Raw genomic sequence first — 17,761 nt, forward strand, 5'->3', positions numbered from 1 at the left:
TATCAAAATGACCAATATACATAATAAAAATCTAACATGTTCTAACAAATCTATCATAACTTCTGATTAGTCAATGTTTATACAATAATATCACAATTAGTATGTTTACATTTACACAATAGTTTGTGAAAAAAATAATGTTTGCAATATAAAGCATGGATCATACAGACACAAAGACTTTGTGTCACAAATGTAGGTTATTATTTACAAAATATTTAAAAACAAAAGAAAAAAAAACAATTACAATGCATAGTGGGAAAAAAAGCATTGTATCCATGACACATAACAGCACGAACGTTTTAGTTGTCGAACAGCTAAACAGGACAAACTGGTTCCGCTGCCTCGGAAAGTGCTCACAACACTTTGATTTTTGCACGCTTAGCTTTGTTATACATGTATTTTGAAATTGAAAAGGCAATTTTCAGCGCACCAATCAGCATTAGTAACCCATAATCAGTGAAAAAAAAAAATCTACCTAACCTACCTTTCTAACCTAATGCAAAACCTACTCAGAGAGAGATTGCAATGACCCACATCCAAGTCACAAGTAATTGTCCTCACTGTATCTGTAGTTACATTACATTCCCTGAATCACTGCACACCCGCTGCACATTAGTTCCCAGAATTATTGAAAGTAATTAACGCACCTCACTAGACTGTGGCTGCAAGTTTGTCTTTGAATGCCTGCTAAATGCCAAGCAGATCTACAATAGACTGGAGTCAGAAAGACAAAAAAAAGCGGGTGTAACGGTATTGAAGTGTGTTTTGTGCGTGTGGATGTTATTAGCACATTGTGCTCAACCTCATCAATTATTAAGTTGTATCCATCTGCAGCAGCAGTGGGCTTCCTGTCTCAACAGAGCATGTTCATATTCACATCTGCATTAGCGCCTTCACCAAAAATAAAAATAAAAAAACAATAAAAAATATGGTTTCACTAGGGAGGCAGTGCTGGGTGTTGTTGTTGTCATTTAGCCAAAATGAATCTTCCAAAATTGTACTTTGTTTCTAAAAATAAAAGTCAGTCCACCTTGATCCATAGAACTTCTACAGTATTTCCTTTTTTAGGATTCTATTCTCTTCGGGCTCAGGATCCGAGCAATGGATAATTTGTAGATATGCACACGGTAGTTTGCCCTAAAAGTCACTTTCCAGGTCATGAGGTTATACAAACATTTCACAACAGGACTTTCAAACATAAATGACCTCTGGGAACATCACAAGAATTTAGTTGCTTCTGAATGAAAAGCTCTGCTAAGGTGCATTTAATGCAAAGTTTAAAAAAAAAAACTACATTTGAAATGTTAATAGTTGAAGCCAGCTATAACACTTGATGTCCTTATTGAGTAATTTCTAAGGGAATAACATTTTGTATATAATTATAGATTGATTCTAACCAGATTTTTGAATAAGTCCATGTATATGTGACTTGCTTCATGCATATTTATACCTTTCACTTATTTGATAATGAAATGTGCTACTTTTGCTATGCCGTGTGAGCATTAAGAAGCTGAAAGCATTATGCTGATTGGCAGTAGCAAAACCCAGTAAACATGCTGAGTGTGCAGGTGAATTTACTTCAAAAGACAACTTACCTTCAAATTTCTTAGTAAAAAAGTCAAACGAAAGCTGACGATCAATGAACCGAAAGCAACATATAAAAAAATGTATTAACAACACTTAGAGAATGACATGTTTACAGAATGGCCTCAGTGTCTTTAGGTCTTGGTACTGGTTCTCATGCGTTTACCTGTTTAACCTCAGCCTGCAGATGGCGCAGCTGCAAAGTCTGCTCCAGTCTTGTATGTGTGTGTTGAGCGCTGAGCTCAACCTCCTGCTGCTTCTCATGGAGGAACTCCAGCAGCTCCTGAACCTGAGAGGCCAAGTCCATGTCCTTCTCCCCAGTCAGTTCGATCCCTGACAATGCGCACGCACACGCACGCACGCACACACACACACACACACATTTGATAACTCCAGCCTCAACGCTAAGTCACAGTAGGCTGAACGTGCACTCTAGTTTCATACTAGACATTTATGATAATATTTATTTATTATTAGTTAGTCTGGGAGGTAACTAATATATATTTCTAAAGATGTTGATGTTCAGTTCTAATTTAAAATAAAAGTAAATGTTAAATTACCTTATAAGGCATATTAAGAGAATGATTTATGATTCAATTTTCAATTTGATCTGCCAATGTCTGATTAGTTGAAGCATTTAAATCATAGATGTATATGCCAACCAGGGCTTCCTCTGTCGTGTATTGTAAGGTTAGTTAGATTAAGAATTGTATGCATAAGTGTACTGATGATGTCATCAATGACATCACATGGCTCCCTTTGAAGTTTGTTTACCCAGTTGTCAAGAAAACAATGTAGATAGAAGGTTTGGTACTACCAGAAACGTGTTCGTGGTTTTAATAAGTGTTTGTCAAACGACGATCTCTGGAGTGGATAATCTTTGGAGCACTGGACACGAGTAAGCCCTGCCTCTACAATAATGTCTCAATCTGCAGCATCAGTAACTTACTAATACCCTACTTGACTAGGGGCCAGCATGAGTAGAGATGGGTGTGTGTGTGTGTGTGTGGTGGGTGAGAGGGATTTATCACTCCAGGGGGCACAGTGCCCAAGGCAGTGACCTCCACATCTACACCAATAGTAGGAGAATTGTGCTTTGACAATTTTGCTATCCTGATTCTCTCTCTGTTCCCCACAACATGTGTTTCTTTCTGTTCATAGTCCAAAAAAAAAAAAAAGCATCTGGCCTCCCACTTGTCTTCACTGTAGACTGGGCAGCTGTAAATCCATACGTGAGCCTGTGGACCCACTTTGAGAGGGAGCAAAGTGGACACGTGAACACAGTGTGAATGTGTTTTAGCAGAGGTAAATGGTAAATGGTCTGCACTTATATAGCGCTTTTTCTACCTATTGGCACTCAAAGCACTTTACACTGCTTCTTATTTACCCAATCACACTCACAATCACACACACATTCATACACCGATGGGGGAGCTGCTATGCAGCTGGCCAACACTCACCGGGAGCAACCGGGGTTCAGTGTCTTGCTCAAGGACACTTCGACATGTGACCGGAGGAGCCGGGGATTGAACCAACAACTGTGAGATTGGTGGACAACCGCTCCACCTTCCTGCGCCACAGTCGCTCCTACAACACAGCTACACACCTGTACACACTGGCTGTGTAGTTTTCTGTTCAAAAGCTCACAACTGGTCACTTGGGGATAGAACTGGGCTTCTCTGTGTGTTGCCTCTATTATGTGATTATAATTTCTCTACATTTTACCTGAAGCCTGAACCTCCATGATGTACTGGTGCAGATCTTGACCCTGCTGCATCACTTCATATGTCATGTTGTTCATGGCCGCCTTCCTCTCTGCGTGGCGTTTCAGCCGTTGCTCGGCCAGGCCGATGTCCTCTGCGCTGCCCGAGGAGCCGCTGCCTCCCCCGCTGCTGCTGCCGCTGCTACCACCTGAGCGGCTGGCATCATTTAACTGACGCGATAAATCTTCGTTCCAGGCATCCAACTCTGCTGTGACCTATGGAAGAAAACCCCGGGAGCTTACAACAGAACGTGACAAAAGCCACTGGATGCCACGAGATCACTGTATTATTGGGCTCTAATTGGCTTATATCAGTTGATGTTGGCCATCAGCTTCCTCGGCTGTAGTCCTAGTGTGCTATGGTGTTATTGTGCTACAACACACGTGTAACAGAATATGGGAAGAAAGCCGCTAACAAGAGACAAAGTACAGCAGGCATAAACGTGTATCTTTCAGAACAAATTCAAGTAGCTGCTTGAGTAAAATATGTGTAGTACACTCGTGTTCCCGTACTTCTATAGTGTACTGCTCAAAGATGCGTAGCTGCAGAAAGATGTCCAGCTTGATTTTGCGTTCATGGAACAGCTCCTCCATCTGGCTCTGGGCCTCGTCCAGTTGCTGCAGCACCCCCTGGATGTGTGCGATAGAACTACAGTGTGGTGTCTTATTTGTGGACATGGCTGCGTCTCTGCGAAAAGAGAGAGGGACAAGTTGTACAGTTTGTCTGCAACACAACACATTCTTTCAAAAAGGGGGCAGTTTTGTTTAGAGAGAGATGCTTTCAGGAGAGAATTTTAAAAAAGGAAAATAAAAAAGGCACTTTTGCTGTATATTTTGGACATGATTTTACAGGTGTTTTTATTTTACAATGAGAAACTAATGCAGTTAAAAAAATTAATGCATTACATTTATTTTTATTAATATTTATTATAAATAGTTTATATGACAACATAAAAAAATCTTGAAAAAACAGAGCATAGTAGTCTTTTTCATTCTATTTTACCATCTCAAATAGGATGGGATCAGCTAGTAAATCAGTGCAAGCAGTTGGTTAAACTGAGCTACATTCTCACACAACACGAACTGTTGTGTGTCCTTTTACACAAATGAGGGGAGGAGAAACAGGAGAGTTGTATGAATTTTACTTTTTGATGATGTGTGATGAATATTATTATCTGAGCTGCTGTAAAAATTCCCTCATTTTAATAACATAAGTATTAATATCATTACTTAAGCCTAGGTATTCAGTTTCTTTCCCTCTCACACCATCATAAATGATCAAAATTTCATTATTACCTCAGCTGCTGTATTAATTCCTCTCCTTCTTTAATCACATTGAGCGTTGCCTCCAGTGTGGCCGTCTGCTGCTGCTGAAATTGCTGGATCAGAGTCTGAACTGAATCCACTGAGTCACAGCACACATCGTCCAACAGCTGCTTCTGCAGCTCCTCCATCCAAGACCAAAGCTGGACACACAGACGGGGACGTTAGCAGATCTTGGATCGATCCATTACCAGAGATGTTTCCTTCCACTCAACACAATTGCTATAGTCAGGAGTGGATACTAATAATAACACTAACACCTACAGTACACGACAGACTACAGTTACACTACCTCTGGCAAGAGAAACTGACTCTTCTATTTCAACTGACAATATGCAGCACACACTTGTCACTTAAGAGTCTATGTGTTTAACGACAGAATTAATAATTATTTTTGGTAAACATTTGGTGCTAAGATGTCTAGCATTGTGCTTCATTTTGTGTTTGTGTGTCTGGTTGTCCCACCTCCTTTGTGTGTGTATGGAAGGAGACAGACATGTCGAGCAGCAGCTTCCTGTGCTCGACTCGGCGAACAAAGTCCTGGATTCGGACTTCTAGGTGCCTGGCTGCCTTGTAGATTTCCTCTGGGTCACACTCTCCAGTCTGAGCCAGCTGCTCAGCCGCCTCCAGAAGTTTGTCTGCATTGGTGTAAGTGTTCTGACAAGGAGAGGAGGGACCTTCATCACCGACAGCATCGACATTAGCAGTATTTGTATAGGTTTAAAATGCAATTGTGATTGGCATGTAGCATGTGGCTACATGCATGTGGCATGTGGCAACAGTTCTTCAGGCTTGTGACACATTACCAACAATCTTTCACAGCAACAAACAAACCAAATATACGACAATTTCAGCATAGCTTCTTACATCGCCGTTTAGTGCCATGGTAGAACTCTTACAATGAGTCTTAATGCATTATGATAATATTATTAGACATGCTAATAAATGAATTATCATCACCATTACCATGTCATAATTCTTATACGCACACACACACACCCGCACACACACACACACACACACACACACAGCTGGGTCATAATTTATTATTAAACATTAAAACCTGTGTAAGGTATTCAACAGTGTTAACATATTTTGTTGCTACCTCGTCTTCACCGAAAAAGGGACTAAATCCTGTCTGAGAATTAAAGCTCTCAGCATTCATCAGAGGGATTCATCAAAATGGATTAGTGTCGGTCTCTATTCTAGTAAGCATGAGGGATTACGATGGGAAACTTTCATTTCGGGAAATATATTCCTACTTACATACTTTGTGGTGAATGGATGTTGGGAGTGTGTTACCAGAGGGAGAAAACTGGGCTATGATCCCAGTTATTCAAAAATATAAGTTTGGTTATTTGGGTGAAAGCGTACAGTCAGGGATATTTGAGTTAAAAGATATAGACTTGAATTTGCAAGAGATTATTAGTCTTTGCCACCTGACTAGTTTAGTTCAAGATGAGGATTACAGCCAGGAGATGACGGGAAAGCAGAATCATCCCTGTGAACTGAATTCAGTCATCCATACCTGACTTATAGGGCGTCTATTAATCAACAAATCAATGTAATGAATTCAATTGTAAATGTAAAATGATAACCAGAAACATAAACACAATACCCTATTAGATACATAAACGTACACAATTTGCTATCTGTTTATGTGCTTTTCGGGTGGTAAATAAAATACCATCCTATACCATTTCGCCCCACACAGACATAACAAATGCAAATACTCACACAAGAACGACAGGAAAAGTATAAAGAAACCAGCCCAATTACTATTGCCACTAATGCTGTTCACACAAATGCATTGCCAGGGTTTTGGAAGCTGCATTTGGAGAAACCTTCAAATGGGGGCCTGGTGGCTCAGTGGTAGAGCACTGGGTTGGGGTGCAGAAGGCCGCGGGTTCGTGCCCCCACCCAGCCACCAAGGGAAACCCTGGCGCCGGTCCTGAGCCTGGATAAAAATGGCAGGGTTGTGGCAGGAAGGGCATCCGGTGTAAAAACACGTGCCAAATCAACATGCAGCCTCTAAATTAGGAATTAGCTACTAGCCTCGAGCCCAATGACACCTCACAATATTTAACACTCTGCCCACTCTATCGACCAATCTACCGATGCTCGTGGTGGAGACGGTAAAACAGTGTAAACCTTCTCTTGAGAAATGAAGATGTAAGGCAGTGAGACAATGCTGGAGAATGAATGCTTTAATGAGAGTCAGTGGGTTCTGAGATTTCATCATGTCTTTTTGTTTGATGTTTGGTTGGTTCTAAATGAGACACAATTATAGTAGATGAGCACTGCTAAAATGAAAGCAGCAATAACAGTAAAATTATGTCAACATTTAATCTGGGACAGTTAAACATACATACAACTAAATTCATCTTTATTAAAAAATACTCTTATATACTTATAATAATAGTAATAAAAGTAAGAAGAAGAGGAAGAAATAATAAATGAATATAAATTTGTAAAAGATACAGAAAGAACATCTGACTCAGTTAATGCTGATCCCCAGCAGGTTATGAAGGTTAATCCTAATCCAGAATGTACACATCCGATTATGCAACTACACACTCTTTATAGGATTAACACTCACTCTTTTATAGGATTATCACTTTACTGAAACTTCAATGAGCAAAGTAGCAACTATTCAGAACCCCTGGTAATTCATACCAGGGGTTCTGAATAGACGTCTGTTTGACTGTTTTCTTTTTTTGTTGTAAGATGCCTACGGAATGTAAATGCAAAAGTTTAAAAGGTAAAAAGACAATTAACTTTGTTGACAGAAAAACAAATGAAGAATGGTGAAATAAGAAGTGAAACAAAGGGGAGAAAGTAGTTATATAACATGATCTAGAATGTCCTGGCACCCTGCAGCATGCGTTCGTGTGTGTTCAGATTCATTTAACCACAGTAAAGACAGTAAGAACTTGAAGATCCTAACACATACGATATTGTTTGAACTTTTGTTCAAAAACTGTGCACACACACACACGTTATCCAAGCATTTAAAGGAAATCAAATCAGACAACTGACAACTTTGATTAAAAAAATAATCCACTTCAAACATCAAACACGTTGACTAGGCCCCCTCCACTTTAAAGTGGAAGCTCCAGCTAAAAATGAGCTAATAGTGCTGCGGTGAGCCTCTCCAAGCAGGCCTACTTGATGATTTTGCCAGTAATGATACTGCCTGTTCGTACTTCAATATTAGAAAAGTTATTTTATCCACTAATTTATGACAGATTTTTGTTTTATGCTTTCTACACCATTTTAATATCTAAACATCTTCTAAACATGTTTCTAATACTGTTTTCATCTGTCTGCCCAAATCTTGAGCACTAGCCTTTTTATCCCCTGAAATTCAAGAATGGATAAAGTCTTCTGCAAATCATTTTAGGAAAGCAATGTGACCATAAATGGTTATGTAGAGCCATGTGTTACTGTTTGCTGCCACCACCAGACCTAGTGGTTTTGAAAAATTGGGATTAATTGAAGCAGATTACTCACAGATGTTTCTAAGGCCAGTGAAAAAAAGTTTTATAAAAAGCAAAACACCAATTTGAAAATGTATAACTTCATGGAAGCAGTGCACTTTTTCTGTGTTCATATGATGCTGTAAATAAAAACCCAGATCGATTAGAGTAAAGACAAAGATGTTGCTTTTGGGACAAACTTCTCCTACAAACTACTACTTTTAGATATATATTCATCCAAAAGTTCATCTGCATGACTGTTCAGTGTCTAAGCTAGTAGCAGCAAAGTGCAGTGAAGACATGTAACAAAACAAAAACAAAACTACGGATCATTGTGGCATTGTGTGGATAATACATAATCTCTATGCTTTATGAATTCATGCTTCATTAGGTTGCTTGGATCGAAACCCATGTCAACACACGGACTCACCTGAGCTACGTCTTCGAAGTCGTCATGTCTTTTCTGCAGGGCTCGGGCTCTGTGAAGGGACTTCCCAACGCCAGTGTGTTTGCTGAGAAAAGCCTCGCCATGGTTTTCTATCCAGTCCATGACCTGGGGGGGAGGAGACACAATGATCGTCTTCTAGCACGTGCACTCAGGATTGCAGGTGACCTGCCGACGCTCTGTTTCTGACACTGTACACACAGATGCACAAGTCACAGTAGGAACTAAAAACAGAACTGATGAAACCTTCAAAATCTGTGTGGGAAATTTAGGTGGCTGCAGCTGAGAGGAACAGGTTCTCGTCCATCCGGTACCACTGGGCATTGAAGCAACGGTGTCGTAATTTATGATGTCATTATGTAGAGTCCAGCTGGAGCCACGCAGAGGTCAGCGGAAGGTCAGCATAACATACACAAACTAGCGCATGTTAACTGCAGCTGGACTTTCTTTGGCTAAAACTGCCAAAAAACACACTACACACTGAGATTTTTTCTTTTAGCCTTTACATCTGCATCTCTGTGTCTTCCTCTCTGGGGCCACATAGCCTGTAGCAATACAAGTACAGAAATCCATTGGAATAGCCTCCTTTTTGTGATTTATGGACTATTGGTATAAGCTTCCCCTCTCACTTGCTCCTTGTCTCATTCTCAGTGCATGTCTCTCGCCCACTGCGTGCCTCTATATCTCTCTCTGGGGTCTCATAGACACTCATGCATGACGAATACAGTTGGCAAGGTTGTTTCCAAAAATTTATAACCTACTGATATGATCTCTTCACTCACAATTTCTCTCTCTCTTTGTCTTTTCACCTCTCGCTCGCACTCTCTCCTGGGACACATAGAAATGTTAGCGTGGCGCCCATACTGAATTTGTAGTCTGTCTGATGTCCTAATTCTCTCTCTGCAGGCTCATTAATTTAAGCATAAAGTACATACATGCTGATTTGACTTGTCATGGCTCTGTCTTAAATTAATTCAATCTGCTCTCATTATTGTGTGCGTGTGTGTGTGTGTCTGTCTGTCTGCAGGAACACTGTGCCTGACCTCAATACAAACAATAATATTAGTAATATAGTATATTTAGGTGAACGACGTGTAGCACTTGATAATAGCACAAAGTATAACCCCTTTATACAAGTAAGAAGTAAGCCATGGTCATTTTTAGTCTTATGTCTGAGAGGGTTGAACAGCTGATTCAGGTTGTAGCAGGAATATATATTGGAGGGTGTGTGGCCAACATCAATCGTGGCTTTCAGAAAGCGTATTAAACACATTCAGACAAGTCAATTCATTTCAAGCCTGAAGGGCGTTACTTTGTACCTGGCCGGCCTTGGCTCAGGGGGAGGTAGTTACAAAGTATATACTGTACGAAGCTGCTTTAGTTTTAGGCTTTGCGAGTAGGACGCATAACTTTATGTAAAACTGTCGTACTCGACAGAGATTGTGAGCATGTGAAGTGTCACACAGATGTCTACATAACTTGATTAAGGCTTCAACTAATGATTACTTTCATTTTGTAATTAGGTTTTCAAATAATCATCCAACGATTAATTAATAAAATATTCAAGTGGAAAATAACAATCAAAAATGTCCTAATGTTTTGTGTACGTCTTGTTTTGTCAACCAATAGTCTAAAACCTTGAAGATTCACAACTGTGTAACAGCACAGACTCACATTTGAGAACCTTGAACTAAATACTAGACAGTTGTTGTTGAATAAGACTAGATTCACATCACATCTCTCGTACACTTGCATTTTAAACTACTGTAACTGCATCGTTGACTCAAAGAGGCAGGGAAGTTGATCAAAAGTGTGAAACAAGATTGAAACCTTTTTTTTTTTAAGTGTAGACCGTTTCTCAATGCCATTTTACTTTCTTTGACATCTGCAGATCTAAGCTAACTCCTGCTGTTCCTCTTCCGCCTATAGGTGGCACAGCTGGTTGGAAATTCAGGAGCTTAAGTCGATTTCAGCTGGTTTGCATCAGTGTAGTTGTTACTGTGCTTTATGTTCATGACTTCAGAGATTTGACAGAAAGCACATATGTGGACTGAGATTCCAGAGGTTTCAGTAATGCCAGTGGTATTTGGTTGTAGCTCATTCATACTACATTGCCATCAGACCCACAATATTTTTCCAATTTAAATAATACTAAAGACCTCCTCCTCTTCTACTCATGACATTCGTTCCATTGGTTAAAAATAGCCGTTTTATTAAATTTTGAGCTTCCGAATATATCTAAAACCTCCAGGAATCCAGGCTGACACCTCTCCAAACCCGCACAGCCTGCTCGTCTGTGAAATCTGAGTACCGGTACCAGCGGAGAAGGGATCTGCTCTGAGCTTTTTATCTCAGGAATTTTTACATTACACACTGTTCAGTGGGGGTGAGAAGACAGCAGAGATGAATGAACATGCTCTTAAACACACACACACAAACTTTCTGATGAGTGCATGCTTACATACATGCTCTGCGCTGTTCCGAGACAATTCTCAGATCTCATAGTCGAGTAAAACTCATACAAAACCTATTTCAGGGAGCTCAAAACTACAATAAAAAGTTAAGATTGTTTTTCCTTATTTTTAAAATCTGGAATTTTGGAGAAACCAACACTATCTTCTCACTCTTCCACTGTGTGTTGTGGGCTTGTGTGTACCTGCTGGACGTCTTGCTGAAACACACACAGCTGTAGCCTTTGGTGAAGTCGGACCTTTCTGTGCTGCCAAATATTTTCCAGACGTCGCTGATGGTGGAGAACCTCGTGAACCACATCTAGGATGCTGTGAACCTGCACAAAAATCCAAATGTTAACAAGATATTGTCCTTTTGAAGTAACTTCCTTAGATGTTCTTCTTAAAACAAGTAAAGCAGCTTTTGTTTTACAATGAACTAGCAAAAGACGCCATAAAGGAAAAGAATAACACCGACCGCTTTGGAGTAATTGGCAGTGGCTGTCAGTGAATCGGCGTTGCCAGGACTCAGAGGCCTCTGGAGGACGTCCAACAGGGCTTTACCATCCTGACTCACCTGTAAACCCAGACAGGTAGGTCACAGAGAAAAGAGAAAGGTTACACACATACTGCAGACACAGAAAGAGTGATCAGACAGATAAAGACAGAGGTAAAGTTTATTTTGGAAGAAAAAATATATACTCTGTTGCCTGTGCTCTAGTTTCTCTTCTCTTCAAAACAAATCCTGCACATGTTTTCTAAATCAGCATTTAATGTCTTACTGCTAATTGCTAAATTATACATATAAAAACACCACCAACTCCTGTATCACACACCAGCGGGTTCTGTATTACTGGTCTACTTGCAGCATTGTCACATACTTTCACCTCATTGACATGCACCACATGCATCCCGTCAAGACTACAACATAAAAATTCTTGTCAGGCCCTGAACATGTCACTTTTTTGCAGTACTCAAACAGGAAACAATGCTGTTCTACCTCGCCAAGCCCAGAGCGTTGCTATGGGTTTATATTTGTGTTTATGATGTTCACAGATAAGCATAAATTGAGCGAACACTGCACTAACCCGTCTAAAGATAAATACCAGACTGCAGAAAAGAGCGTAAGGCTTCCTAAACTAAATTTAATGGAACCCAGACTATTTTCTGACAACAAATCTGAAGGATGGTTGTGTAACAGCTGACTAACACCACCCTGTCATCGCAGCCAATCACAGTCAGCATCACCCAGTTGCCACAGAGCTGCACATCTGCACGCCAAGACAGAGACTGCATCCCGGGGCCCGTACAGTATGCCCTTACGTTAGCATCAGTGGCGTGCTAATATTGAATTTCCAACATGACTACAAAACATAATCTGCTAACAGAATTTACACTTTCTCCAAAATGTGTTTTTCTTCAAAAACTAATTTTAGATGATGTCTTTGGGTCATTTCCAATCTCCTAAAAGCTTTTAAACAGATGCTGACAAAGACCACAAGCTGAAACACGCTGGTCTATTAATAAAGTTGTTGCTGGAAGTTTGCTTTTCCTCATCCGTGAACCTTGACACCAGGTGGAGTTGTGCCAGTTCTTGCTTCGTAGTGTCCTTAAAATGATTTTGTTTTGCAGCATTCAAATCTCCCTGGTGTTCCAGGGCATGCACTCTGTTGCCGAAATGAAATTATAATTCTTTCCTAACCACCACTGTCCCTATAACAAATACAAGCTGGAGCTCTCCTACACAATACATTAGAAAGTGGACACTGAAGCCTGCTGGTAAATCTCTCAGGAGAGAAGTGGAAAAAACACTGTTTTACAGCACAGACATAAAATAAAACAAAACAATAACAGCGGAAACTATGCCAAGAAAGAGATGGCTGTGAGAATATCACAGCCATATTTTCCCACAGTAGAATGTGAACTAGACACATTTTATTTTGGCTGAAGTTGGTGATCAATAGATTTCATTTACTAGCTCATATGGTTAACTGTGCTGTCAGATTACCTCAGTGTAAGCCTGGGTGACCTGCTCGTACAGGCTTTGGTGGCGGTGGATGGCAAGCTCCAGCTCCTGCATCTCTGACGGTAAGCCTCCCTCGCTGCAGACTTTACACCAAGCCTCTACCTCAGACAGGAACTGAGAGAAAAAAAATGTGTAATAATATGAAAATGTAGTTATTTTTAGATTCAAGTTTCTTATATTCTTCATCTACCTTCGTCTGACCATTTCTATCTTGATGTAGATGTTCATCATCCCCATGCAGGTAATTATAATTATTCTATTCCACAATGGCAACTGACTAACTACTTTCCGCAATTTTTACTTTCTCAAAATGTAAAACTAGGTAATGTAACTGCATTAGTAGATGCTGGCTATAGATGCAGATCAATAAATATAAATGTCTGATCATCAGTTAAAAGGAACCTTGGCTTAAACCGTTTTTGTTTTTAATCATTACATCTTTTCTCCTCTATTTTCCTAACGTAGAAGAATTTATAACGCTTCAATTTGCATAACTAGTATATGCATACACCCTGGTCAAAACAAGTCACCACCTAGATTTTACTAAGCAAACAGGTGAGAGCCTTCCATTGGATGATTAGTGCAGTGATTAAAACGAGGTCAGCAGGCAGCAGTATGCAATGAGTAGCTGACTGCCCAAATAATTACAAACACGGTACATTTGGTTGCTTTCACTTCTCCCTCTAGTCATTCTAATTCTTTTTAGTCTCTCAAACTGATTCCCTCTGCCATCCTGCCAATTCGCTTTTGTTTGTCTCTATTTCCCTATCTTATGTTTTATGTCTTACACTCTCTCCCGTAATCTCAGCCAATTTCTTCTCTCTCTGTGCCCCCACCACTTCTTCTGTCTCCTGCTTTTCATCTTTCATCTCGCGCTCTCTCTCAAACGTACACTTGTAGCTAATGTCAAGTACCCAGCAGGAGTCAAACAAGTCCCATCTGTTGCCATGTCAACCTCGCAAGAATGAGAAATAGAGCAGTTTGATGTATTAAATATGATCAGACATTAAAAATGTTCCGATTTACATTTTACATTCTAGACATTTGCCTGCCACAGAGAGACTCCAAGGACAGTTACCAGATCAGAAATGTAGCGGCTGTAGTCTCGCAGAAGGTGGAACAGCTTTTCCACTAATAATGGAGAAGTTAAGGGGACGTCCTTATCTCAGGTTAGGAGAGAAACTCTACTATAACTATGAACTCTACCTGACTGCAATGTTCTAAATGCCCAGCTCTGCTTGAAGGCAGCTTCCTTTGCTCTCACCTGTTCAGCCTTCTGGTGAAAGACAGACGACATGGCGAGAATGGTGGAGCGCTCGTCGAGCGCAGCGGCAAAACTTTTCCAATCTTGATCCAGCTGACTTGAGATCTGTTTTATCTGCGTCGAGGCGTAGTGACCAGCCTCAGCCAGCCGGCTCGCCACTGACATGATTCTATTGATATTTACGTAGGCGTTCTGGGAGGAAATAAAACAGCAGGCAACTGGCTGATTCTCTTGGTTTCAATGTCATCAATGTTTTTGTTAATGTTTTGCTTTAAATACTGTGTCAAGACACTTAAACGTGTATTAGGCTGTAGTAAAACTGGGTCACATGTTTTTTTTCATGCCAAAATGCTTGGTCAATTGAATTTTCACAAATGTTGCCCCATAGGTTCTGTATTCCTATTATTTCACTGGCGGTCTTGTGCTTTCGTGGTTTAGTCTTGCTTACTTCAGTCAGCTATACCAAGTTACTGCAAATTTAGAGCATTTAAATGTCTCAACCATGTATTTTGGAATGAAGAATCATTTGGATAACGTAAAAAAACATAAAAGTCTAAAAGGAAAATAAGCAGATTAACTGATTGCTGATTATGTAGTAAACTTTCACTGTCATGCAGCGTGAACTACAGTGATGTACATTAACACCCAAGTACCATGGAGTTCATGGCGAAGTGGTTGTGTTGAGTCTGCAGCTCCACAGCATGCTGATACCCTCGTCCTATCTCTGTGTGGTTCTGCAGGAACACTTCCTTGTTGTGGCTGATCCAGTCAAACATCTGCACACACAGAGTGTAACAACATTAATACCAGTTAAAGTACATTCGTGATTTGTACTACTGCAAGCACAGGAAGCCTTGCGTAGTCGGCGACAAACAGAAACCATCTGCACCGAAAGCAAGTCTGACAAACCACTTGATCGTTTTAGAAGGATTTCTTAAACTCAAAGTGTTGTTTACAGTCAACAGCGGTCAAAAGACATGGAGAAGCAGACCATGAGTTTTTTTGGTCTAACTACTATATCAAGATGAAGAATGATTGTCACCTATCACATTTTAATACTGCAGTTTTTCAGCATGTGGGGAAAAAAAGTCCTTTTACTGATCTGAACTTAACTTAATAGACAATTACTGGCAGCTGCTTTAGATAAATGTACTTCTACATCAATTCGTGACATGATTTTTCATTTCGAAGTTATATAAGACGCATCACACATGTTTTTCAAGCAGCTGCTTGCAGACTAATCTTGTGTGTATGCAGTAAAGTGGGTGAGTAAAATGGAACCATAAGTGAGGGTAAATGTGGTCAGAATAGATAAACATGAGCCAGAATGTAAAAATACAAATGGAATAGTCATTCATTTTCTCTTGTCGTTGGCGTGACTTTATCATCTTACCAGCAATGTATGGCCTAAGAGGCCAGGACAACCTTCACACTTGCCTCTCTATCTGAATCAGCCTTTGCAGACAGATGGAGGCTGGCGCCGCACGGTCACCATAGTTACACAAGACCTACACAGTCATTTCTCTAGCTAACAGAACGAACACCTCGTCAGGTCTGACTGTTTCCTTGGCTCGGCTGTGAGAGCTGAGTGTTTCCCGCAGCGTTAAGTCGTCCACACACCCCCGCTGTTCCTCAGCATGACAACAGTGATGTGGACAAAATGGCTTTTTTTTTTCCTCTCCCTCTGTTTGCTTTACAGTAAATATTTACCACTCCTGCATGTGGATTTCTATGTGGAACAACACGCCAAGTCAGCTGACGCCCATCTGTCTGTGTATATGTACGCGTTTGTGTTTGTTTGTGTGTGTTTGTGTGTGTGTGTTTGTGTAGCAGCAAAAGCTGCACTCCACATTCTGTTAGCAAGAGAGAGGGCTACTGGTTGATGTTTAGACATCTTGGATTCATGCGAATGACCCTGGACATGATATGTATTTTATGCCATAATCCTTGGTGTAAAAAGTGTAAAAAGTGTGACCTTCTCATATAAAGCTTTTTGGATTAAAGCTGAAATACTTTTGTATGTTGTTGTAAACAGGCTGGTATGTTAATGATGAATGGAATTCAAATATTCCCTCACAGCCACATCTCATCACTTAATTTTACACTGCACCAACTGCTGACTGTGATTGTTCCTTTGGATAAACAGGACGAGGTGCTAACAAGCTTCCCAATAGGTTTTTTAGTGTGTCATGTGTATTTCAAACTAAAGGTCCTATTATGGATTTTAATTAATAACATGATAGGTTAAAATAGCTCAACGCATTTTTTGTACATCACATCCTTGTAGTAAAGAATAAAGCCGAGAAATATTCCTCGGAACATTAACTGTGAAACAGGTCCAAGCAAGCAATTTCATAGCTGAGTAAGACTATAAGTTTTATATTTGTATATATTCATATGTGTATATAACTTCATTTTATCAAGCACATTCAATTAGTTTGATCAACCAGTTGTTCGTACAGAAATCACAACATACAACAAGTTTAATAATCTTGAATCATGACTTACCTTCTCGGCATCTTGCTCGAAGAGGCGCAGCTGGAAGCACTGGTCCAGCTTCAATTTCCTGACGTGCCACATCTGATGGAGATGTTGCCTCGTGGAGTGGAGTTTATCCAGCAGACTGGCCACCTGGGGGAAAGGTGTATTTTAAAAAAAATAAAGTTTGATATTTCTTCTGCCTCAGCTCACAAAATACGAAGGAAAAACATGCTGCGGTTATTTAATGTAATGCTGTAGTTTAAGACAATTGATTTCCCACTTGTCGACAGTTTAGACACTTTAGACACAGTTAAAATGACCTACAGAGGGTATGGATCTGTTTGCAGTCCCCGATGTATTGATGTTCTTCGGAAGGCATTCGGTCCAAGCTAATTGTGATTTGTTTGTCTAAACTTGCATTACAATTAATTTTTTTTGTAGAATTAATGGCAGGTGTGCAGTGTAGGTGTTCAAAGATCTCAGTTTTTTATTCATCTTGTCCTTTAAAAACCAAGACATCGCAATGTTATTTGGCTTATAAACTGAACTTACAGGTTACACTGGAGGCGTAAAACGCATACTACACTGTAAACACTTTGCGACAGATATATATGTGAGATGCCAGTCTTTTATTAAATATTAAAATAAATACATTCTTGAGTTTGTAATGCAGTGTTTATGTTTACTGCACTGAAGTTTCCCCGCGGAGTCCTGCGGCTAACGATCTAACATGCAGCGAGTACTTCTCATTAGCTCTAACGAAGAATGATAACGAGCAGAGGGCCCCTTGACTAGGTCAGAAAAAAAAATGAGACCACGCACTTAATCATGCATCAGGGTGCAGTGTGTTTGAAGTGTTCACAAGTTGTAATGATGATGTGCATTGATCATTAAGTTTCATCTTTATCATTTTTTAATCAGGAAAAAGGAAAAGGAAAACAAACAGA

General features: G+C 40.0%; 1 protein-coding gene across 5 annotated transcripts in view; it reads right to left on the reverse strand.

The window, feature by feature from the left end:
- kalrna (kalirin RhoGEF kinase a) overlaps window positions 1-17,761 on the reverse strand; it is a 119,739-nt gene that overhangs the window by 62,032 nt on the left and 39,946 nt on the right. For 4 of the 5 annotated variants that reach the window (XM_067515396.1, XM_067515395.1, XM_067515399.1 and 1 more), the window contains exons 8-19: window positions 16,842-16,964; window positions 14,987-15,109; window positions 14,334-14,525; window positions 13,052-13,183; window positions 11,522-11,620; window positions 11,250-11,381; window positions 8,579-8,701; window positions 5,135-5,326; window positions 4,643-4,812; window positions 3,860-4,034; window positions 3,310-3,562; window positions 1,751-1,917 (exon numbers count right to left, since the gene is read on the reverse strand). In XM_067515396.1, the coding sequence (XP_067371497.1) occupies window positions 1,751-1,917; window positions 3,310-3,562; window positions 3,860-4,034; window positions 4,643-4,812; window positions 5,135-5,326; window positions 8,579-8,701; window positions 11,250-11,381; window positions 11,522-11,620; window positions 13,052-13,183; window positions 14,334-14,525; window positions 14,987-15,109; window positions 16,842-16,964 (1,881 nt within the window). The remainder of the gene's footprint in view (window positions 1-1,750; window positions 1,918-3,309; window positions 3,563-3,859; window positions 4,035-4,642; window positions 4,813-5,134; window positions 5,327-8,578; window positions 8,702-11,249; window positions 11,382-11,521; window positions 11,621-13,051; window positions 13,184-14,333; window positions 14,526-14,986; window positions 15,110-16,841; window positions 16,965-17,761) is intronic. The other variant, XM_067515398.1, reaches the window with a different exon arrangement.

Source organism: Channa argus, chromosome 9 (assembly GCF_033026475.1).
Source record: "Channa argus isolate prfri chromosome 9, Channa argus male v1.0, whole genome shotgun sequence".
Classification (NCBI taxonomy): domain Eukaryota; kingdom Metazoa; phylum Chordata; class Actinopteri; order Anabantiformes; family Channidae; genus Channa; species Channa argus.